The following is a 23,603-nucleotide window of genomic DNA, read 5'->3' on the forward strand; positions in this document are numbered from 1 at the left end:
TTACCCAATACGTGTAAGAACAAAACTCTGTTAGCACTGATAGACCTGCAGTGAGGTGAGGTACAGCGTGTAGCTATGTTAATATGGCTGACTTCCTTCAACTTGAAATAACCTCCCCGAATTTGAGTCAGATTGATTTGTGGTAAAGCATGAATTCTTACATTACATTTCAGCCGTACGAGCACGTTCCCCTGCTGTTCAAAGGTCAGCATTACCCGACCTCTGACACTCTTTACCACCAATAAAGAAACAAGTTGCAGAGTTCTTGGATATTTCTTTTAGTTTACATCGACACTCAAAGAGACACACAGGTAGACACTGACACCAATTAATCCACCAGCAGTAACCCCCAATAGATCTGAGTGCAGACCAGTCAGAAGATAAGTGATATTTCATAGGAGTTCAGAAACTCCATCTGTAATCGTATCAAACATACTTCAGACCCTCTTGTGGGCTTGTCGAAGCACTTCTGGCAAATAGAAGTTAATCAAGTTAAAATTTTATCTGACAGTGACCCCAGGAATGCAGTTGATAAGATAAACCCAGGATGAAACTACCTGAAAGTCAAATTCCTGTATTCAGCCGCACACTATATCCTATATATTAGAGAACTGTTGAATCAGTCATTAAGTTTATTTGGTATTTGTGATCAATTTAATGCTGATATATTGACTTTTGCAGTCTTTGCTGTACATGTTAACAGTTGACAGTCCTCATAACGCAAGGTAATTTAAAGCTGCACTGCTCAAATTGTTGTGATAAGAGGTTATGAAATGACTGAGTCAAGGGGTCATTTACAGTAACAAAAACATAAAAAACTATCACCCAGCTGCACAGGTTCCTTCAGCAAACCTTAGCATGTGCAAGCATTCTTTGTTTATTGTGTTTTACAGCTGACCACTTTACAAATGTCATTGTCTCTCACTGCTGACACACACCAACTACCAGCTATACAGGAATTTACGATATAGTATTAGGGTCACATAAAGAAAAGAAATATAAGAGGAGGTTTTGTTTTAGTTTTCATTTCAAGAATAAAGTTACAAAAGTTTTTTAAAAAGTAAAAAAAAAAAAAAAAATTGACAATGTCAAGAATAAAGTTGAAATGTCGAATATGTTTCAGAACAACCAGTGAATTTTTTTAACCTGCCAGTTCTGCTCTGGTAGGAGGGAGGTTCTGACGTGATACCATAATTATATCATTTTGCATTATCAGATAACTTGCAACACTAACAGCAAAGAAAGTTGGAAAGAATGGGCAGGACGCACCAATGTAGTCCAGAAATCCTGTCTCCTCTGTAAGAGGTAGAAAACCGACCATTCTGATGAGCCGGATAGAGGTGTGTGGTTGTTGTGGAGCCATACCAGCATTAAGGGGAGGGGTCGACGGTAACCCCACTGCACCCTGGCTGTACATCAGTGTTACATGTGTCCCACAGTGCTGGCTTCATCTCTCTACTGTAGCTGTGCAGCACGGACTCTTCAAAGTCCCAATGTGCCAAACTGTGTTTATACGGTGAAAGACAAATGATTTTCAAGTTATTAAAACCATTTGTGAAGTAGAATTAATTCCACAGAAGACATTTTGTAGGAGCATAAATGTGCTAAAAACTAGTCGAAAAATCTTGACTATTCGACTTTATTCTCAAAATAGTATTTTAAATCTCATTTGTTATTTAACTGACCCTAATACTCCGTTGTAAGAAACTATTGGTTTTTTAAAGAAAAGCTCTAAAAAAACCCAACGTAGATCCCCAAGCAGACGTTGTAAAGAGCAGTGCGTATTATAATACATTCATTTCGGGGGCTTAACCATCTTCGATAAATATTTTAATGGCGTGTTATCTGCTTGCATTGTAGCTACTTCAAAATGTAATATGTCAAATGTGTGTTTTTTTTCAGCTCGTTTTTCTGTCCCCTGCTAACCAAAAGTATCAATGCATGCCATTTTTAAATATCATTTTCCTTCTTCTATGTCAATAAATAGGTTTAGCAGAATGCCTCAAAATCTATGAAAATTGATAATTTGATATTATGTTCGCAATTTGTTCTGCTTCCCTCAAGCATTTATGATGCGGGTTTTAAATCATACAAAAAAACAACTAAGAAATTATGTAAAAATAATTTCTTACTTGTCACCTCACTGCTAAAAACACATAAATATGAAATGTTCGTAGTGTATCTGAAATGTGATGTGATTCATAATGATAAAAATTACCACAGAGGAAAAAATATGACTGATTATACAGGTCATCATTGAATATAATAAAAGTGGTCAATTTGCAGATTTGCAGTCCCGTGTTTTGAAAAATAAATATGGCAAACACAAAAAAGTACTTCTTCTTCAGAGACTACACTTGTCTCCATACATAAAGTTCATTAAAAGGAAAATCAACTTTAGTCCCGTACTTTTGTTTTGATCTGGTTTGTGTGTTTATCTCTCATGGCAGTCATACCAATCCAGTTATCATGGGAAAACACTTGAAGTAAATACTGTTTAGTATTCTGCAGATCCAGGGGGATTTGATTCCCTGTTTTGGTTCTTCACTAGACCACCACCTAGATATAGCACAGTGCACATTAATACCGTAAAAGGTATGCCTGCCTTCATTACTTACGGTATGAATTTGTTTAGCACAGATTCACGTTCATACAACTCAGATACATTCTGCTGAGAATTATACCAGTATTTTTTTAAATGGGACAGAGTTTATTACGGTCTTCATGATGTGTGAAAATAAACAGGGATTTTCCATAATGGTGCTGCATCTAGTTCAGCTATTTAGAAATTAACGGACTAGTTTATCATCGACTCCTCGTACTTTTGTAATGTCAAAACACACAAAAGCAGCAGCCCTTTTTTTCACTGTAACTGATTAGGTCTGCATTTATGAGACAGTAGCTTCATCTTATTATGCTTTTAACCACCATGTCTGCCTCCCCTACAGTTCACGGCTTTGTTTTACACATTACACTTAACGTGATGCCACTGAGTTGCTTCATCAACCACAGTTTTTTTTTTGCTGTCACCAAAGTTCCTTCGATAACAAGCTGCTAAGTTCTCTCTGAGAACATAAAACTATAACTAGAACAGAATGGAATTCTGTCTTTAAAAAATTATTGGCTACACTTAAAATCCAACAACTATCCTTACTTACATTATTTAGTTAACTTCACTCAATTATCAATGTAATGTTAACTAGTTTTCATCAAGTTAGATGTAATTTTAGGATGAACAAGCCAATTTACTGATTGTTTTGGAGTGATGCTAAATTAAAAGAATTACAAAAGAAACACATGAGGCAATGACACTACTACACCAGTGGGAGGCAATAACTCATAAAAATGTGCCTAGTCTGCTGGGTCATAACAGGGTCATGTAAAGTAAGTATTCTGCCCTTGAAACATCCTGTCCTGGCATTTGCTGAGAATCGAAGGAGGGTTAAATATTTCGGAAATACACTGCTGGAAGTAGAAATATGTTCCTTGTAATGCCGTACAGTGTGGGACTGATCTGTCCCTGCACAATCACAGCTAATCAACACAAGATCAACACTGTTGCTTGTGCACAGCAGACAGAGACAAAGATAGGGAAGATGCTGGGGGGGTCCTATTGATTAGTATTCAATGGGCTCTGCTGTGTTTGTACTACTTTCAACCAAACGTTATAGGTTAAGTTATAGGTATACGTTTTCGATTATTTGCTAATTATCACGTTCTATAGATTTTTCCGTTTTTTGGGAAAATGTAAGTCTTGAACTGTAGCTCAAGGCAAAATAAACGGACGGCAGAAGGCAAAGTGTGAAATTGAATTTGAACTGAAAAGAGGAAGACTATGGTGATAAATCATTCAGAATTGTGATTTTGTTTTTTATTTCATGGCGATATCGCTTTTAAATGTCCTGGTGGCATGGATGTGACAGAATCCATTGCAGAGGAAATTCATGGACTATTATTGGGTTTCAGGACCTAGTAGTGCACCAGGCGTCCCATTATTTGTCACAGTGATATACGAAACGAACAGCGAAATTAAATTTATTCCAGCTCCATTAGCATGACAGTATAGCGCTGTGACAGGCCCATATGTCTACACCATGTCTCTAACTAACAGACAGCAAAGAGGTGGTTTAGAGCAGAAGGTAAATACATATATCAAACATTTTCCTTGCAATTTGATAAGATGTCAAAGACAGCGAGGCAGGTTGAAGCAGACATGGCCTCGGGTTGTCGGTACGGTAAGTTTGTCTTTCAGAGCTGGACTCAGCAGGAAGAAGCTGTCAAAACGGTAACGTTATAGTTCAAGCGTGTCCGTTTGAAAAACCGCATAATGGTCCTAATGGTTCAAGCTCTGCTAGGAACGGTTTCATGCGTCACAGCTGGATTGCAAGTAAACACGACAGCCCATAGGTGAAGTATAATTCATCTGGAATAGTTGATCTTGTAAATTTGTTTCCCATTTTTGTGCCCTCCGACCACTTTCATATTCACTACATTAGGTCGCCTGTTTGCTTCAGTGGCCCACTGACACATGTGGGATGACACTTCACTCACTTTTCTTTTACACACTTTGGTGATGAAACTACCAAGGAGCAAGAAAGAGACTTCTGGATTTTCAAAGTAAAAGATCAGATTTTTTTTTACAGAGTAAAACAGAGAGGCCTTGCTGCACAAGATTCTGAACGAGTCATTGGAAGGATTTCACATTTCAGCTGCGTGTGGGTTTGTGATTGTGTTGTCTGCTGGCTCGGCTTCAGTTTTCCTTTGCCCTACAGCAGGCTGTTGAACTCCCAGAAGGGAAAAAAAATCTATGAAGATTTATAAAGAATAAGTGAAACCATTTGTTTCTGTGTTTCACTGGTTTAAAACAAGCCTGTCCTCACCTCTCTCCCTTGCTAACAGACTTTTGAATCAACATGTTTTGCTTGGCATATGCAATCAGACAGGCTTCATGCAGAGCACGAGGCTTGTGCAAGCAGCTCTCCCATTTACTTGCCCATTTAGCTTCGGTGCTGTTAGTTTACATTAGATCCCCATTAGTGTCAGAAATGCTGGGTGATGCCCAGTTACTGTGTGAGAGGGGAGGGGTCAGTGGTGTTCTTTCTCTCCACACACAGGTGGTACAGTGTTGGTGTGTGTATGCATGGATGACGACTTGTGTTATGTATGTGTTCATGTTTGAAGTTGATTTCATGTGTGTATTTGCTTATTGAGGTACATTGTTGGTACATTAAGCTGTGTGCCAGTTTACTTTTGCTGGACTACAAACTTGTCTTGTCCAATCTTGTAGCCGGCTTTATCTTGATTGGTTAGGGGAGGACTGGGTGGGAGAGGCGATCAGTCAGTGATGATCCACAGGCGCTCTCAGTTTCAGTGTTTCCATAGGGAGCACAGACTGATCCACCTCCTTCACAGCCTGAGAGGTCTTCATATTCAGACAAGGACTTCTTTACCTGGGATAACCCTATAACTGAAAGCAGGAATCCTTTAATTATTTGAATTGTTGAGAAAGATTTTGAGGGAAAACTGAGAACACAGTGGGATATCAACTTCTACAAGCATCACAAACTGGAATAGAACATTTTCTGTTCTTGCAAACCCGAATCCACCCAATAACTTGTGAACTAAGCTTTCTGGAGCTACCTTAGAGGAAGCCACATTCAACTCTACCGTACCAGATGTGGTGAGAGAGGAAGAACTACGAGCAAGCAGCTGAAAGCGAGTATGAGTCTAAGGCCTGGTGAGAGCAGGGGTGTGGTATAAGGGGCAAAACCAGCTAAGAATTGCTTTCAATGTAAACACACGGCACCATGCCAACCTGGCACAAGAGGTCCTGGACCACACTCCCGCTCTCAGTCCTCATTGTCATCATCAACCACCAGGTAAATACATCTGCAAGCATACATGATCATTCAGTTTTAGCTTCGCTTAACACAGAGCATTGATGCTGGATCTGCATTCACATACATTTACATTACATTTTCCAAATGTTCTTAGTCTGTTACATTTTTCTGAAATTGTAAAATAATGTTTCAACAACTCTTGGCTCCTTAAAACAACTCTCCGATTGGCTGTATGACGCAAGTATGCTCGCCAGATTTCTCATGAAACACACCAAAGAACCTTTTGTCACTTAACTGTGGAGAGATAAAAAATACAACATACAACATTCTTTCTTTTATCTTAAATTAGTTTTTATTTATATTGGGTTTGGGCTACAGGAAACCCCACTGCTCATCTGCAATTTCTGCCATATCTCTTAATGAAATCATTGCCTGAAAATCCCAGTTTAGCAACAGGCTGGAAAAAAAAAAAAAAAAAAAAAACCGGCTCGGTATCTTTTTTGAAAATCAAATCAGAGAGATGGTTTCCCTCAAGGAGTGAAAGCAAAAAAAAAAATAAGAAAGAAGAGAAAAGACAAGTTAGATCAAGAAGCATCTTCAACAGCATAGTACACAGAACTTTTTATGGATTTCAGATCTTGCTGCTTGATCTAAAGCAGGTTTAGTCCCATAGGAGAAAACAAAAAGACAGAGAAAACAGAAGCTGTTGTCTTTTGTTCACTGGTGATACCACTGTGGACAGTCCCAGTGAATTGTCTCGTCATTCGGCTCGCATGAGAAATCTTTGTGGCGCAGGTGGTGGATAAGCCACCAGGCAGCAGAATGGACACTGAGAGGCTGCAGAGTTTAGCTGCTTTCTCACTGGTGTGTGAAGATTGGGAGTGTTGGGCCGAGATAGGACAGCTACTGTCCTCGGCTGTGACACTGAATTATTAAATGACGAGAGTGGAAGCTGTGGTCTGCAGCTTGCTTCTCAACTTAAGGGACGCTAATCTGTCTCTCTAATGACATCAATTTAGACGGGAATCATAATTTATGACTAAGCATTGACTAATTTATTAGCGGTCAAATACATAACCTTTAGACCAGGACATATCCACAGCAGTGAAACTCCGCAGAGAGGTGTGTTTGCACGGACTGATGACTTGACTGTATCAATTAAAGGATAGAAATACGGGTGAAAGTGTTCTCTCATTGGCAACCGTGGACCTGATTAAATACTCCCACCAAGTGGGTAAATACAAATACTACAACACCTACTTCATACCACTGTACATCGAAAGGTCTGGGAACTAATAAACAGTGAAATCTATGCAGGTTTAACAAAATCAAATCATCAGTTGTTCCTTTGATAACAGAGTTATTGCCAAGTGAGAATTTGTGTAGTTATCTTAATGATGATTCATTTTTAAAAAAGTCCAGGTGATCATTAATTATAATAAATTAGTTATGTTGCCTAGAAATCAAGTTAACTACCTAGTAAGTATTGTCTTGTCACAATTCTTTATGTTTATCACATAAAGACATTTGATAAATTAAAAGATCCATATTAAAGCAATGATTTGTGGCCTTTTGTCTTCACCATATTTCACTGTGGTGAACATCGGAGGGAGATTTTAGACCTTTACACTGCAGCTGATAGTAAAACCCAAAATAAGTGAAGATCTGAAGTGATTGAACACCAGTGACTTACCTAGTTAGAGCCAACTTCCATTAAAGCTGTTCTGGGCCAAGCAGCTTATTAACGCGCTTTGCTTTTCCTTTTGCTTGTCACCTGTCTGTATACACACCATTTATCATGTGACGATTAGGAAGCTAGTGGAAAATAACTAGCATCTCTTTACAATGTAATAAAGCCTATATTAGAATACCTACTGTGAATAACACATCGCAAAATCAATAAGCTCCAGTTTACTTAGCTACACTTTGTAATGTTTTATATAATGGACACTTTAAGCACCAAACCCACTGAGAAAAATGTGGATATTCTGAAAGTGTTCTTGGGTTTTTCAGCTCATAGGTTTGTTTTCATGACCTGGAACTTTAATGCTCTGGTTCACTGCTCCATTTAAATTCATTACCCGGTTTCTATTGTAAATTAACTTTAACTTTAAACCTGCACATCAAAAATTTTGCTTTATTTACACTGAATCAAATGACGCCAGCCACAATAAGTTGGTTTCTCACAACGTAAAAAACTTTTTTGTAATGTGCACTCACCTGTATGGCTCTTTTTATGTGCACTATAATGTCAGCATGCATTTACACAAACACATATATATATATATGTAGTATGGTTCAAGTAATATAATAAATAAACTGTCTCCTAAAAATTACATTTGTGTTCAGCTAAACTGAAAATGCATTTTGTGAGAAATGTAAGCAACTGTGGCCCAGGAAGGTAGAGCGGTTGTTCACCAATCTCACAGTTGTTGGTTGAATCTTCGGCTCCTCCTGCCACATGTCGAAGTGTCCTTGAGCAAGACTCTGAACCCCAACTTAGTTGCTCCCGGTGAGTGTTGACCAGCTGCATAGCAGCTCCCCCATCGGTGTGTGAGTGTGTGTGTGATTGTGAGTGTGAATGGGTGAATAAGAAGCAGCATAAAGCGCTTTTAGTGCCGATAGGTGGAAAAGCACTATATAACTTAAGACCGTTTAACTGCAACCAGATTACAAGTTTGCAAGTTGCAAGTACACAGGTACTGAACATATGACTAAAATGTTCTCAGACAGTATATTTTGACTACTGATAAATCTTTTCATGGTGTTTTGACTAATCATGATTTGGCTTAATTGACTTCACACCAAATGTGTGATTTTGCTTCCACAGTCTTTTTCTAACCTTAACCAAGGTGCTTTGTTGGCTAAACCAAATCACTCTGTAATACTCTGTATCTTTTCTCTTACCTTGTGAAACCCTATGAAAGGTAACGGCCTCAGTGCTTGAAAGTCTGATAATTCAACGGGCTGAATATTGGGAGAACTGCAATAGAACTCTGGCAACAGATGCACTTTTAAAAACTGGTGAGCCTCCTGCCAAATAGTAATTATCTCGATTTTTACTACTTTCATGAAATCTTTAGAAATTATTCCTTTGTTATTGCAGGAAACTACTGCAGAGGAGCATTTGACATGTTTGTGTGCTGGCCCTTTTCATCTCCTGGGAATGTGTCGGTCCCCTGTCCTTCTTACCTACCATGGATCCAAGAGGGTAAGATTATAGTTAACCCCATTCACTTCAAAGGCATCCAGTGCATGACATGTCTTCCTCACAAATTAAGTGTAATTGTAACTTTGGCCTCGTTCTATGAATGGCTGTTTTGTGCTATTCATACAGTTTATCGTTGCAGTCATTCCCTGTGAATCCATCAGTTTATCACAAGACCGGCTGCTGTACTAATCAGTTTAAAGTTTAAACACCTAATTACACACTGATGGTTCAAACATTAAAGGGTGACTTCACCAATTTTTAACTTGCCTTCTATGGCTTTAGTTTAAATGTACAATAATGCTTTTAAAACTCCCTCTGTTTCTAGCTAAAAAAACCGGCCCATGTGTGGGGGACTCTACTCTTTTCCCATGGTCCACCTGGGGTCCACCAACAGTCAACCTTTTAAAACAGCATTGTGAGCACATTTAGCCTAAAGGGAGCCATTGGAACTGTGTGAGCACTGATCTGCTAGATTTGCTACATGAGGAAACTTACAAATATCAGGGTTTGGCAAATTGGCAATTTTAAACTACTGACTGAAATAACATCCTAGGAAATAGTTAGCGTTATTGAGACAAGCCTTTTGAAAGGATATGCAGTATGCAATAAAAATCTATTGAATCACTGTAAACAAGTAGCCATCCTGTACCTACCCAGTTTGATGTTAAGCTGCAAAATGATGTAACGTTGTAAAAAAAGATTTCCTGCCCAATCAATCTCTCCACTGGCTGCAGTGACTGAAGAAGGAATGCTTTTCAGTGTGTCTTTCAATTTCCTGCAGATGGCTCCAGGAAGGCACATCGAGAATGCTTAGAAAATGGAATGTGGCGACAGAGGGAAAACTCCTCTGAGCCCTGGAGGGATGAGTCCGAATGTCAGGATCACCATTACTTTAAAGACAAAGTGAGAAGGAGGGTGTGAACAATTGAGCAGGTTGACATGTGTTTGTTGATTTGTGGTTTCTTATGATAGACATTATACAAAAACCATTAGGGATTGTTCACTTGACAACTGCCCAAGAACTTTTGTCTTCAACAACAACATGCGAAAAGTTTTTTTGTATCTGCACATTAAGATTCTTATCTGTATGTGACCAGGAGGACGAAATGCTTCGCCAGACAGCTCTCAGACTCATCGCTGTAATAGGCTATTCCCTGTCCATGACCTCCCTCATACTGGCCACTCTGCTGATGGCCATGTTGAGGTCAGTACTAAACAAACCACTATCTTAGGAGATGAAACCGAAAAAGAATGTGTTCAAAATGTTGAAACGTGGACCTTTCATTTCATTGGAACTGTGTCAGTAGGACAATCTACAGCAAGTATACTAGGTCAAAGTTGAGCAGAGCTGTTTGTAGACTGTGATGGGTGTCTACAGCAGACAGATTGGGTAATAATTCTATCATTTTCCTTTTTTTTCTCTTACAAATAAACTACTGGAGATTCGTTTAAAATGTGCCTCCCTTCAGTTGCCAATCCTTCATTTTAATGTAGTTCCAATAAGGACAATAATTTACTGGTTTCCACTATGTCCCATTACGTAGAGGAAGCATAGGAGTGTTTATAAGACAATGGACATGTACCTTGATCATTTGTCATTTCCACGTATTGTAGGTCCTGACATCTTCCCTCAGTAATGCTTCTCCAGTTGAAAAGGACGTTCCAATCAATGCCTACCTCATATTGCGGTTGTATCTGTTTATCAGGAAGCTCCACTGTACCAGAAACTACATCCACATGAATCTGTTTGTGTCATTCATCCTGAGAGCCATGGCTGTCATTTTGAAGGAAAGTATACTATACTTCATGTATTCCAACCTACCGAAGGATGACATCGGATGGAACGAATATTCAAGGTCTACGGTATAAAAAGAAACAGATTGTTGACTATCTCTCGTCATGTAGTAGTTTATAGAATACACCACTTGGGACCAAGACTAATTTAACTTTTCTTTTGACAGATAGCCTCAATGTGCAAATTCTCCAAAGTGTGTATGGAGTATTTTGTGGCCTGTAACTACTTCTGGCTCTTGGTGGAGGCCATTTTTTTACACACGCTTCTCTTCACCGCTGTGCTGACCAAAAGACGTTTGCTGAAGAAGTACATGCTGCTAGGATGGGGTAAGCTGTCACAAGCAAAACACAGATTGTCAAAACTACTGTAGCCCGTTTCTCTGATGTAACACCATCTTTGAGCCCCACTCTGGCACTGGCTGACAGTTCATACTGTGGTAAAATAAATCTCATATAAAGAGACTGCTCTGCTGGTAAGAGTCTTACTGCACCAAATATTCATCTGCAGATGCACTATTTCGTCCGGTTGGAGTAACATTTTCTGAAATGCTTTTTTTCGACTGTTCAGGGACACCAGTCTTGTTTGTGACACCATGGACAATTGTCAAGATTTTATATGAAAACACAGAGTGAGTTTTTTCAAATAATTCACTCTAAGTAAATGAAAATGTTCTTTATAACTTGACTTCTTCCTTTATTCGTCAGATGCTGGTCAATTGTGAACAGATGGTTCTGGTGGATAATACGAGGCCCAATAACTTTATCAGTGCTGGTAAGCGTAGTCTTGTCTTGAAAGTCCTTTATAAAACTGTTGAACAGTCGTTGAACCTGATGTCCATGTTAGGTACAGATTCTTCATGTTACTCCTGAGTCCAGTTTCTCTGGTGCCAAACATCAAGTGATACACTTGATATTTCCTGCATTTAATGGTTCCAGTCTTGTGAGGGAGTGTGACACTGAAGTCACAAGCATGGCTGTTTTTCATTAGTAGTCATTTAAATCTACTGTGTATGTGTGTTGCAGGTCATTTTCTCTATATTCATCAAGATCCTGATGCTTCTTCTGTCCAAGCTGAAGGCAGATCAGGTGAAATTTACCGACTACAGATACAGGTACTTCCCCTGCCTTTGTTCACCAGTGTAACTGTGTCCAAAACCAAATGGCAGGAAACAGATTTGACCTTGAGAGCAATTTCCTAAGTGGTGTCCTTACACAGTGCAATAGGTTCTTCCCTCTCCAATGCATGGCACAAATTTAAATGTCAACTCTATAAACTCCCCTCTGTACTCCACCATGAATGTCATGACACTTATCCGCGTGCTCCCCCATTTATAGTAATTTGCCATTATTATTATTATTAATTACAAATATCAGCTGTGCAGTAATTATGTATCACTGTTTGTTCCCCAGCTTGGCTAGAGCAACCCTGGTACTGATTCCTCTGCTGGGAGTGCACGAGGTCGTCTTTACCGTGCTAATAGATGAATGTCTGGAGGGCAGCAGTCGCTATGCCAGAAACTTTATCAACCTCACCCTCAGCTCCTTCCAAGTAACAACCCTAACGTTCATTTTATACCTGAGAAGAGCAGTTTTTGGTCTAGATCCCCACTAACTTCAAATTTGTTCCAGGGATTCTTGGTGGCTGCGCTCTACTGTTTTGCCAATGCAGAGGTACGTCTCTTCTTTTGTGGAACTATGACTTTCATTAGAATAGTGTACACTGATTGGAAACAAGCCAAAAATTTAACAGGACTGCATTGTCCATGTTTAAAGTGTTTTAGCTTGTTTTAGCTCAATGCTTTGGTTTCAGATCATCAACTCCAACAGCAAGCAGCTGTTTTTTGGCAGAAACATTTACATAAACCACTGTGCACTTCCTGCCCAGCCCCGAATAAGAAACAGTATCAGGAATTTCCTTGTGCTTAGCAGTTGAAGCCCAAGAGCCCAAGAGCTCAAGAGTTGATGGAATCCAACACAACTAAAAGGAGAGAGAATGTTGGACTCATTCAACAAGTGAAGATTTTAAGATTGAATATTGCTCAGTGTTTCCTAAATGTGTCAATACATTGTTGGAAGACTTGAATGTTTTCAACTGCTGTAGAGTGGCCAAAAAAAAGAAACAGGTCAAAACAAATTGACCAAGTGTAACTGTAGCTTTAGTTACACTTGGACAGAAAGACTGCAGCTGGTCGGGGATTTGAAGCAGTAGTTGTAGTTGTCAAGTTTGCATGTTCTCCTGGTGGTTGTGTGGGTTTGTTCCAGTTTCCTCCGACAGTCCATATATGTGCATGTTAGGTTAATTGGTGAATCTAAATTATAGGTGTGAATGGTTGTCTGTCTGTGTGTCTCTCTGTGTTAGCCCTGCGATGGACTGGAGACATGCCCAGGTTGTACCCTGCCTCTCGCCCAATGACAGCTGAGTGGTTACAGATGGATGGATTTTTATTGTTTTCAGTAATTTAAAGTTTTCTGGCACTTAGAGAAAATGTCAATCAGGTGCAATTAAAACAGTAATCTGATCATCTCCCCATGAAACTAGCTTTATGGCTGAGGCTGATTTATGCTTCCACGTTTGAATATCTGGTAAGTAGTCTTTTTCTGTAATTAGGTCCAAGCTGAACTGAAGAAGCGCTGGCAGCTTTTCCTGTTCACCAACCACTTCCAGGTCCGTGGCTGTTTCCGTGGTGCGCCTATCAAGCACCTGTGGAAGTGCACTCGAGGGCGGCGGCCGCACTGCACTCGGCAGAGTGATTCTTATGATGAGGGAGCCACTATAACAACTCACCAAAACCTGCTTCAAGTGGCTGTAGTAGGAGGCAGTGAAACACTTGGACTGGGAAATGTTAAAGGTCAGGGGCTGATGGAATGTGACACAACGGGACTCGATTTTCTTACCAGGAAGAGCTTGTCCAGTAGTGATGGAGAGATGACACTTGGGGAAACCATGGAGGAGATCCTGGAGGAGAGCGAGTTTTGATCCCATTTAGCTGGCCTCTTGGTATTTCATCACCTGACGTGCACGGGTATACACTGGTAAACACATGGAGGAAGAAACACATCCTCACACAGCTGGGCCAAGACGCCAACTGGCCCTTTCTCATGTTTAGTTTGTGTCTGTTGCAAATTTAACCCACAGTGCTGTGAAGAACCATTTGAACCCTTCCTGATTTCTTCACTTTGTGTGTGTATCTCAAACTAAACTATTTCAGACCTTGAAATGAAATTGGACAAGTTGTACTCATTGAAGCAAACAGGTGATGACCAACTGGGCCTGTGGGGAAAAAGTTCTAAGGAAAACATCCAAGGAAGTGAAGATCTCTTTCATGACAGGCTGAAAAAACGCATCATGGGAAAACCAATGGTGAGGAGAAAACCACTGCTGAAGAACCTTTGTCAATTCTGACGCAACACACCGAGATTATCGTTCGCTCCATGTGGTCTAACCAAAAACAACACCATGACCTACAGTCAATCATTGCGATGGTAAAGTGTAGGGTGATCCTCTGCTGCGTCAGGGTCAGGACAACGTGAAATAGCTAAAGGACACATGAATTCGGCTCTTTACCACAGAACCCTGAAGGGGAACTTTGGGTCATTCGTCTGTGAGTTGAAGAACCAGAGTAAGAAAGAGTAAATCTCAGAAAAGGTTTATAATGAAAACTAAATGTTTTAGAATGACCTGTTCAGAGTCTGAAGCTGAACTAGCTATTAAGGTCAGCCAGGCATCTATTTTTGGACATGAAGGTACTTAGGAGCCTTTTTGCTTCAGTAAATACACCAAAAAGTATCAATTCAAACTTGTATTTTGTTTTTTTTCTCAGGTTTTATGATGTTATTAGAAGATCTGAAACCACTATACACTCATAAAAAAGAAGAAACTCAAATTGGTTGATGATATTTTCACATCAATGTGAATTCAAGTACACCGTTGTCATCACCCGATGTGTGCAGTACTGTGCACACCGATAACGTAATGAGCTGCTCACATCAGAAAACCATAAGTTTCTCCACAATTTCTTGTGAAACAGCCGATGATAGGACAACAGTTGTCATTGAGCCACTGTACACAGCTCGTGAACTAAGGGCTAACACATGATGGCAAAGCAGTTTCATCGGTAACATTGTCCTAATAATGTGTATGTAGCATTAACTCGTGTCTTTTGAGAAGCGCTTTATAGTCCAAAAGAGCAGGGTATAAATGCAGGATGTAACAGGTGATGAGTGATGAGACTTAGTAGCTCACTTCATTTCCGATGCTTCAGTTCCTTTCAAAGGCCTGAGGACAGTACTGCCAGGATGGTTTGCCGATGGTACATTTCGGTATCAAAGTTGAACTTTACAAAAGTCAGTGTTTTATTTAGCATAGAAAATATAGCATCCTATATTTCAGGCCAGTTATAAATATCCACATGACACAACATCTGGATTGAAAAGTGTAAATAAATACAATGTATTTGTCGCCCTAATCTGAAAAAAAATATGGCTGGACGTGCAGCAGCTTTTATAGGCATTTTATGTTTTATATTCTTTGGCGCTTTAAATGAATCAGAGATTGTTGTACAGTTCAAACTATCACATGATGTGTACTTGTTTCACAGCAATGTATATGTGCACAAATAAACAGCTGTTAAACTGTCTTCTTGTCTGCACTGAACACGCAGTCACCAAAATACCTTCCTACACAACTAAACTGCGAACACAATCACCTGTTATTGCTATTAATTTACTGAAATATCTGCTGATCACTTGAGTGAAGCAGTTTAAGGGAATAAAGTTTATACAGATTTACTGTTTCTATAGTGAAACAAGCGACTTTGTTTAATCCATGTCGAGCTCCATCTTGAATTTTAGTTCATTTTTATTTTTTCTAAATATTGTTTCCTCTGTAGATTAACACAAGGTGGTGGTTTTGCTGCTTAAATACAATAATATCTGCAGCCTCTGGCTCCTATTCAGTGAAGCTAAGAATCAACTTTAAGACTTAGTAAAATGCTTTAAACTAAATTCACTTCAAAACTGCCCAGTTTTCTTTCTTTTTCTCTTTTGCTTCACTATATTTACAACATATTGTTGGATTCTCTACATGTTTATACAAGTTTAAGTGTAGATGTTTATTTTGTGAAATGTCTTCAAACTCAACATAATTGGGATTTATTGTAGCCAAACTAGCTCTTAACGACATTGCTGTTACTATAAAACCCGATCTGCACCAAATTTCCAACTTTTAAGAAAAGTGCTGCTCTAGTGGTTTTTACAGCTCCACTCCCATTTTAGTTCTTATCATGACAATTCATTACTATAAATCCTGATATCCCCTTAGTCACTGCGGATCATTGCTCCCCTGAGTGTATCCACACACACACACACACAAACACACAGTACTGAAAACAGTTTGTCCAGAACCACATTCATCTAGGTTTATTGCACCATCCAGAAGCAGCACAATTACATCTCCTGTTCATTCATGCAGCATATACGAGCTGAGGAACCAGAGAAGACAGAGAGCACCAACACAATCTGCCCAAAAGGTGGGAGCAGACCCCGCAGCATTAATGTCATACAGTAGGTAATATAAGGGTTTCATTACAGAGAATTCTTAATGGGACCAAAGTCAAGCTTCATAGCATCTCACTTGATGTTAAACAGCAGAACTTATTTAACAGTTTCTGGCCATGTAACAGCTCTGTCAGGTTTTACTTAGCAGCCTACTTCTTTACTACTACTCTATATAGCTGTAATTACTAGTTGTACAACCTGTGGGTTTTACTAACAAAAAAATCTCACGAGCTTTTTAAATATGACACATTGTACATAAGAAAATTTGGGGTGTAAATGGTACAAAGACAAAATATTAAATGTGGCGTTTGACAGTTTTGAAAAGCTAAAGTTATGATCTAGATGATTTTCACCTCATCGAAGTTCCATAATGATTTTCTTTGGATTCTCTTTTTGATTTGCATTTTACACAGACGGTGTTTGTGCATGTGTGCATTAATAATTCAGCTCGAAAGGGATCATTATGTCCATTCGGCCTGAGGGATCCCGTGCTCTTTATTCGCATGTGGACATGTGAGTTGTATTTACGCCCTGATACGAGCCAATAACCAAACAGTGAGTCACGTGGGCTGCAGTATTTCATGCCTCCTCTTTCCGGCCTCTGAGCAGATTATCCGCTGTCCTCCCCCGTTAGGTAGCGACCATGGCTGGATCCTGTGCGACCGACAGCGCAGCGGAGCGCATCGGATACATCACCAGAATCGAGAGCTTCAGCGCGTGTCACCGCCTCCACAGGTAGTCCAGCATCCGCTTCGTACTGAGACAAGTTTCCCCTTAGACACCGATAGAGGATCGAGCTTTATTTCTGACGCTTTACTGATTTACGGATGGGATCCTAATGTTCGAATGTCCTGCATGTCCGAATACGCTCCAGAAATGTCCTTATGTGTGTGAAAGACACGAAAAAACCACAGGACCATGGGCAGTGTCGAGCCACAGCGCTGATCCTGGATCAGTTTATCAAATGGTTAATGTCCCCACTGTCTGTGGACCACTGCACATTTTAAACCAGCGAAACCTCTCGTGGGATTTGTAGTCTATAGCTGGTGCTGCCTCCACGTGCTGTCGGGGGGTTCGGAAAGGCATCACTGAAGGCGCCAGACACATTTATTATTCTCTGTAGCCTCATGGTTTAGGTACATAGAAAATAACAACCTGGAATCAGGCTTTAGTGCTAATATACTAATCATGTTTCTTTAATTGCTGACTTTCTCTTTACTCTCTTGACTAACACAGATTCCGGCTACACTTTATGAACTTTGAGCTATATGTTTAGTCACATTCTGAGCATGACAAATTGTTACGGATGCTTTTCCTTTTAAGTGATTACTACATCATTTCGTCATTTCTACAGAATTAATATGATTTTTTACACTGTTATAACAGGGGTCACCAACATGGTGCCACTTACTAATGAGCTGCATCTAATTTTTTTTGTTGCTATTCTTTTTTAAATCACATTTGGAAGTTATTGTGATCTTTGTATTCACATAGATTAATATCATTAATTTAATTAAGTATTGATAATAACATAGAATTAACGGTAAATTGAGCAAATTTGTTATTTCAAAAGTGCGTATTAAACTGGTAGCCCCTCACATTAATCGGACCCAAGAAGTAGCTCTCAGTTTCAAAAAGGTTGGTGACCCCGGTGTTATAACATCAGTTAGTGTGAGTGTATGGGATGTACCTGAAGGCAGCACATGTCCCATTGGTCATTTTCCTTGTGTGACTTGTGAATCCAAGAGACAGATTTTCTCTACACATACACTGGCAAGAAAAAATTTGGAAGAAACTTTTGGTTTTCTATTACTTTTTGGTGGTTTTATTTAATCAAAGCTTTATAATTAGATCAAAACACACACCAAAAAGGAAAAACTTTAAAAGTGAAAAAAAAAAAAATCAAACAGATTTGTCAGGCAGTTATTGCTGAAAGTGGAAATATGATTTAAACATTATTTTGTCCTCAGATATGCTTAAAAATGAGTTTGTCTTTTTTTTGTGTTTTTGTCATCAGTTTCATTTGAACATTTAATTGAATAAAACCAACAAAAGATAGTAGAAATACTAATGTGTTAGTGTTTTGAAACTTTTTATTGTAGCCTTCACCTGAGCGATGAGGAAAATAAAAAAGTCTATGGAAAATGCAACAATCCCAACGGTCACGGACACAACTACAAAGGTTTGTTACGCTCTGTCGTTTATAATAGCCTGAAACAGTGTAGTGCGGCTGTGTCGGTGTCTCTTATTTATTCAGTATTCTTGTTTGTCCACAGTGGAAGTAACAGTGCGAGGAAAGGTGAGCATCTCTCAGGCATCTTGAGAATGATTCCAGCTCAAAGGAGACATGTGTATACTGGATGCTGATTAATTGTATTCTAAAAAGTTCAAGTTACATATGAATTGTCAACGGCTACAAATCGATTGTTATGGTTCTCTAGTCATTTATGTAGCTTGTTTCCATCGTATGAACTGCAGAAGACCTTGCCCCTAAACCACAGCTAAATCGGTTGCTTCAATCTGTAAATTTGTTCTGACATCATGAATAACTAGTGATATGGTAACACACACACACACACACACACACAAACGAGACACACAGAAAGGTGTTCAAGCTTTGATCCTGTATGTGTCCACAGATCGATGCTCGCACTGGCATGGTCATAAACCTGACCGACTTGAAGAAATGCATTGAGGTAAGATCAGCTCCAAAGCACTGTCTTCGCCTTAGTGGGGTTTCATCAGAAAGTATTTCACACAAAAACTGGATTTTCAATTTGCATTGTATGGGTCTAGTTTGGGGACCACATGTGTATGAATGTAGTAAACTTCCTTCTGGCTGCCTTGTATTAAAATAGTTTGATACTGGAAAGACAGAGGGTTACAGATTAAATACATATCTATATCTATATCTATATCTATATATAGATATTCCTCAAACACACCCATTAATTAACTGTCCTTGCTATCCAGTCTCATATTCTTTCTTTTTTAATCATTTTTAATACAAGAGGAAATATGTTTGGTTAATTTTCCATCATTTATTATCAATAATGACCAATATAAAGGGCAAACTCCCTTCGGAAGGTGCAACAATACAAAGGCATTTGGTTACAAGCTCAACAAGGACTTTTCTAAAGGTTGTTGTTCATCCAAAGATCCAAGGCCTTTTCACCACAGCTGATCACTGTGCGCCTGATTCCTGTGTCAATATACCTACTTCAGAAATTGAAATGAAATCTTTAACCTTAATAAATAAAACCATCATTTTGAAATTTGCATTTTGTATTCACTCTGGTCCGGTTTGTGTAATAAGATTTGTTTGATCCTAATCATTTAAGTGTTGAAGGTGAAGTGTAGAAATCAGGAAGTAATACTTTTTCACCGCACTGTATCACCAAGATTATATGAAATAGCCTGTTAGTGCCTTCAGTCACTGAAATGTTCTTATTCAGCCACATTTCCTGTGTGATATTAAAGCTGCAGTCTTCTCCATCAGTTACTGCATTGTTTAATTATAATTTTATGTCACACATTAACATATAAATGCCCTTTAAACATCATAAAGCTCACATGTTAAGGATGTTGGGAGTTTGATCCCCGGCTCCTCCGGTCACATGTGTCCTTGAGCAAGACACTGAACCCCAACTTAGTTTGAAATGCTTAGCAGCTCCCCCATCGGTGTGTGTGTGTGTGTGTGTGTGTTTGTGAGATAGTGAGTGTGAATGGGTGAATAGGAAGCAGTGTACCAATAGGTAGAAAGGTGCTATATAAGTGCAGACTATTTACCATTTACCATGACTGTGGTCACGATAAATAATATAATCCAGTTTTTTCAAAAGCTCTGTAGATTTGGTGATAATTCACCACAACTGAACCTTTTTCCTTTATACACATTTGAGTCTGTTTCCTTTCTGCAGGAAGTCATTATGGTTCCACTGGACCATAAAAACTTGGATAAGGACGTCCCATATTTTGCTAATGTTGTCAGGTGTGTACCCTTCTCCAGTACACAGTGTATGTGTATGTGTATTTGTTTCACTGATTAATGAAGTTTTCCTCTGTCCATCAGCACAACCGAGAATGTGGCCGTTTACATTTGGGACAACATGGTGAAGGCCCTCCCCCCCAACCTGCTGTACGAGATTAAGATTTATGAGACGGATAAAAATGTTGTTATATATCGAGGAGAGTAAGGAGCCGACTTAATGTGATGTCTGATTTAGAAGTACCATTAATTGTTGTTTGCTTAATTTACACTTTGCCTACTAAGGACTGCAGACTCTGGTTAGTAAGAGTAAAATTTTATCAGAGCTGATATAGTTATTGTTGCCCCTTTTACACAAAAAAATGTGTAGCATATTGATGAAACGTTCAGTATTTTTTACAGAAATTCTATTCTTGTTGAAAAACATATTTAGACCAGTGAACTGTTACCATTTAAAATTAAATAAAGAAATGTTTTTGTCCATGTAGCCATATATTATCTGTATAAAGGTGAAGGGCTAAGATGGAGGTGATCCCAGCTTTGACTGGGCAGAGAGATGATGTACACCCTGAAAATTGTTTTTCCCCTTCTACTTAAAAGCCACAGAGCCATAATATGAGATTGTTGGAAAAAAAAACCAAATCACCTGCTATGAAATAATAAGACTGGATGAAGCATTTGATCAGAGGTGCACACTCTGAACACTACGCTTCAGCAGCACCACAGTGAACTGGCTAAATAATGACATCTAGTGATACAAACATACATACTGTACATCTCAGCTTGTTGCATTACACCTGCTTATACTGCATAGGAGTACTTTGAATACATTTATAGTAATACTATAAATACTTTTTATTCCAGAACAAGTTGATTATTGCATAAATGAATTAAAATAGTGGTTAAACATGAATGGAAACATTGATTAGTTTGTAACACAGGCTTTATGTTCAAAGTCTCCAAGGTCAAGCTATGGCAACTCTGATGACATCATCTACTTTTTTAGTCCTTACAGCTTAAATAATGTCAAGTCAACTGAACTTCTTTAGAGTATGTAAACTGTTAATGTTCGACCTGCCTACAAATAGCCTTCTTTTTCCAGGATATTGACCGTAATTAATCTTTAATAAATGCATACACAGCTGCACATATGAATAAGCACAAACATATACCAATCAGGCAGAACATAATGACTAGCTGGGCAATGTAATGCAGACCAATACAGTGGCTCTGCCATAAATTCTGCTTTTACATTTTTCATAAGTTCTTTTAGGTTAAAACTTGTCAGAAATGTAATATTTCTACTGTCTGTTTATTATTGAGGTCATAATGAGTAATGGAGTCGGACTGGAGTGCATTCTACGAAGAGGTGGTTCTAATGTTTTGGCCACCTTATTTATTCAAATAGGATTCTCAAATTCAAATTTTTTGAAAGTATATATAGAAAACGCAAAGTCTAATACAGATTTTATCCAATGAACAAAATAAAAATCGACAAAAATTTTTATATTTTTTTGTTTGTGTCCCTCTGTAGTATTCAATTAATACAAACAAACAAAAAACATTAAACAACAATTTAATCCGTTCAAATTAAGAGCAGAATTTGACACTTAAACCTTTTAAACAATGTGTGTGAATCATGGAATAAAAACAGGTGATAAAACATTATATCCCACAATTTTAAGATAAGAGTGTATTTATGTGTGTGTTTATCTACTGTACTGTTTATGCCTTGCGACTAGACAAATATTTAATGTGTTTGATACATGTTTAATCTTCCCTGAATAAATGTACTTTTCCAAGCTTCTATGTTTTATTTTGCGTGCAGTAAAACGGATTCTTTATTCCAAAGCCAGAATTCATTCTGGCTGTGACATAAAAAAGGACAGATGATGTCACAGCAAAATATATATATATATATATATATATATATATATATATATATATATATATATATATATATATATATATATATATATATATATATATTGCAATACTGTATGAGTATAAACTTTTTGTTGTTTTTATACTTTTTACTTATCACGCATTTTTGTGTGATTGTTCTCCTGACTGAACAAAAAAAAATAATCTAACCATCAAGGGCTCCAGAGGAGCTGGTAAATGGACATTAAGGTAAGATTTTGTGATGTGTTGTGATTTTGTGTTGGTGATGTTTAGCCACTGGGGGGCAACAACATACTACTTCTAGAAAAACTGTATTTTTTTTTGGCAACCAGAAAGGTCCTATGTTAAAAAAAAAAAAATCCATGTTAAGTTAATCAGGTCAAATATGTGTAGAGTCTAATGTTGTAACTGTTACAAAAATAATATATTAATTCTCACCACTATGTAAAGCTGTAGCAGAGCAGTGAAGTAGGCAGACACAGAATAACATAATGTGATTTCTTACCTGGGGTTTACTGTCGCACTGTAACTCTCTGCTGTGGGGATTGAAAAACCATTTCAACCATTTCAATTCATTACAAGCAACTTTGGTATAAGTCATATCTCAGCCTTACAATACTATGACATAACAATAATAACTGACATCATTTGACACATGTTTTATGACACACATATGGCACAGTATGTAATGCATCTTTTAAATTATGTCCTGTGTTTGGGCTCTTAAAGAAATTGTTAAACTTTGTGGAAAATACAATTTCTTTCAGGATTTGAAAGTATAAAACTGTCAGAATCAGCAAACTTACAATTTATGACAACGTGATACTGTGAAACTTTCAGTGTCACAGTGTGCAGTGTCTCCTTGTGACAGTCCCATGTATGGATAACACAGAGGACCGAATCAGACCATACTGGATCAGTTGGGGTCCGGGTTAACAGCGACCGCCACCGGTGCTGTTGACCTACAGGGTACAGATGGAAATTGGACTACTGTTGGTACGAAGTCGAAGAAGGAGAGAAGGAAGGTGTGTTCGTAGGCAGAGAGAGAAGAGGAAAGCTAAGAATGTAGGACTGACAGTAGGGACTTTGAATGTTGGGACTCTGACAGGGAAGGCTAGGGAGTTGATTGACATGATGCAGAGAAGGAAGGTGGACATACTGTGTGTCCAGGAGACCAGGTGGAAAGGTAGCAAGGCTAGAAGCTTAGGAGCAGGGTTCAAGTTGTTCTACCATGGGTCAGATAGGAAGAGAAATGGAGTAGGAGTTATCCTGAAAGAGGAGATTGTGAAAAGAGGATCAGACAGGTTGA

The 23,603-nt window shown here is 38.6% G+C and overlaps 2 protein-coding genes across 3 annotated transcripts; both read left to right on the forward strand.

Moving 5' to 3' along the window:
* The first annotated feature begins 5,204 nt into the window (after positions 1–5,204).
* On the forward strand, positions 5,205–15,481 carry LOC137106121 (glucagon-like peptide 2 receptor). Of its 2 annotated transcripts, none has more exons than XM_067489148.1 (13): positions 5,205–5,879; positions 8,768–8,864; positions 8,947–9,051; positions 9,833–9,954; positions 10,149–10,255; positions 10,758–10,914; positions 11,013–11,172; positions 11,414–11,474; positions 11,551–11,617; positions 11,869–11,957; positions 12,256–12,394; positions 12,475–12,516; positions 13,205–13,432. In XM_067489148.1, exons 1-13 carry the CDS (start codon positions 5,808–5,810, stop codon positions 13,256–13,258), a joined length of 1,272 nt encoding a protein of 423 aa, XP_067345249.1. In that variant the 5' UTR covers positions 5,205–5,807; the 3' UTR covers positions 13,259–13,432. The 2 variants fall into 2 exon arrangements, with proteins under 2 accessions (XP_067345249.1, XP_067345248.1); XM_067489147.1 differs by lacking the exon at positions 13,205–13,432 and adding an exon at positions 13,454–15,481 and having other exon boundaries at positions 5,214–5,879.
* A 1,516-nt stretch (positions 15,482–16,997) lies between these two features.
* Positions 16,998–20,876, forward strand: pts (6-pyruvoyltetrahydropterin synthase). The gene is made up of 6 exons (XM_067488992.1): positions 16,998–17,136; positions 18,504–18,583; positions 18,678–18,700; positions 19,041–19,097; positions 20,322–20,392; positions 20,474–20,876. The coding sequence occupies exons 1-6, from the start codon at positions 17,045–17,047 to the stop codon at positions 20,595–20,597; spliced, it is 447 nt and encodes a 148-aa protein (XP_067345093.1). The 5' UTR covers positions 16,998–17,044; the 3' UTR covers positions 20,598–20,876.
* The last annotated feature ends 2,727 nt before the right edge of the window (positions 20,877–23,603 follow it).

Source organism: Channa argus, chromosome 20 (assembly GCF_033026475.1).
Source record: "Channa argus isolate prfri chromosome 20, Channa argus male v1.0, whole genome shotgun sequence".
Lineage (NCBI taxonomy): Eukaryota > Metazoa > Chordata > Actinopteri > Anabantiformes > Channidae > Channa > Channa argus.

Excerpts from the sequence above, each read along its gene's own strand:
- pts (XM_067488992.1), top strand. The coding sequence starts at position 17,045 with ATGGCTGGATCCTGTGCGACCGACAGCGCAGCGGAGCGCATCGGATAC. Across the intron at positions 18,584-18,677 it reads TCACGGACACAACTACAAAG|TGGAAGTAACAGTGCGAGGA; the intron begins GTTTGTTACGCT and ends GTTTGTCCACAG. Across the intron at positions 19,098-20,321 it reads ACTTGAAGAAATGCATTGAG|GAAGTCATTATGGTTCCACT; the intron begins GTAAGATCAGCT and ends TCCTTTCTGCAG.
- LOC137106121 (XM_067489147.1), top strand. The coding sequence starts at position 5,808 with ATGCCAACCTGGCACAAGAGGTCCTGGACCACACTCCCGCTCTCAGTC. Across the intron at positions 9,052-9,832 it reads CCTACCATGGATCCAAGAGG|ATGGCTCCAGGAAGGCACAT; the intron begins GTAAGATTATAG and ends AATTTCCTGCAG. Across the intron at positions 12,517-13,453 it reads ACTGTTTTGCCAATGCAGAG|GTCCAAGCTGAACTGAAGAA; the intron begins GTACGTCTCTTC and ends TTCTGTAATTAG.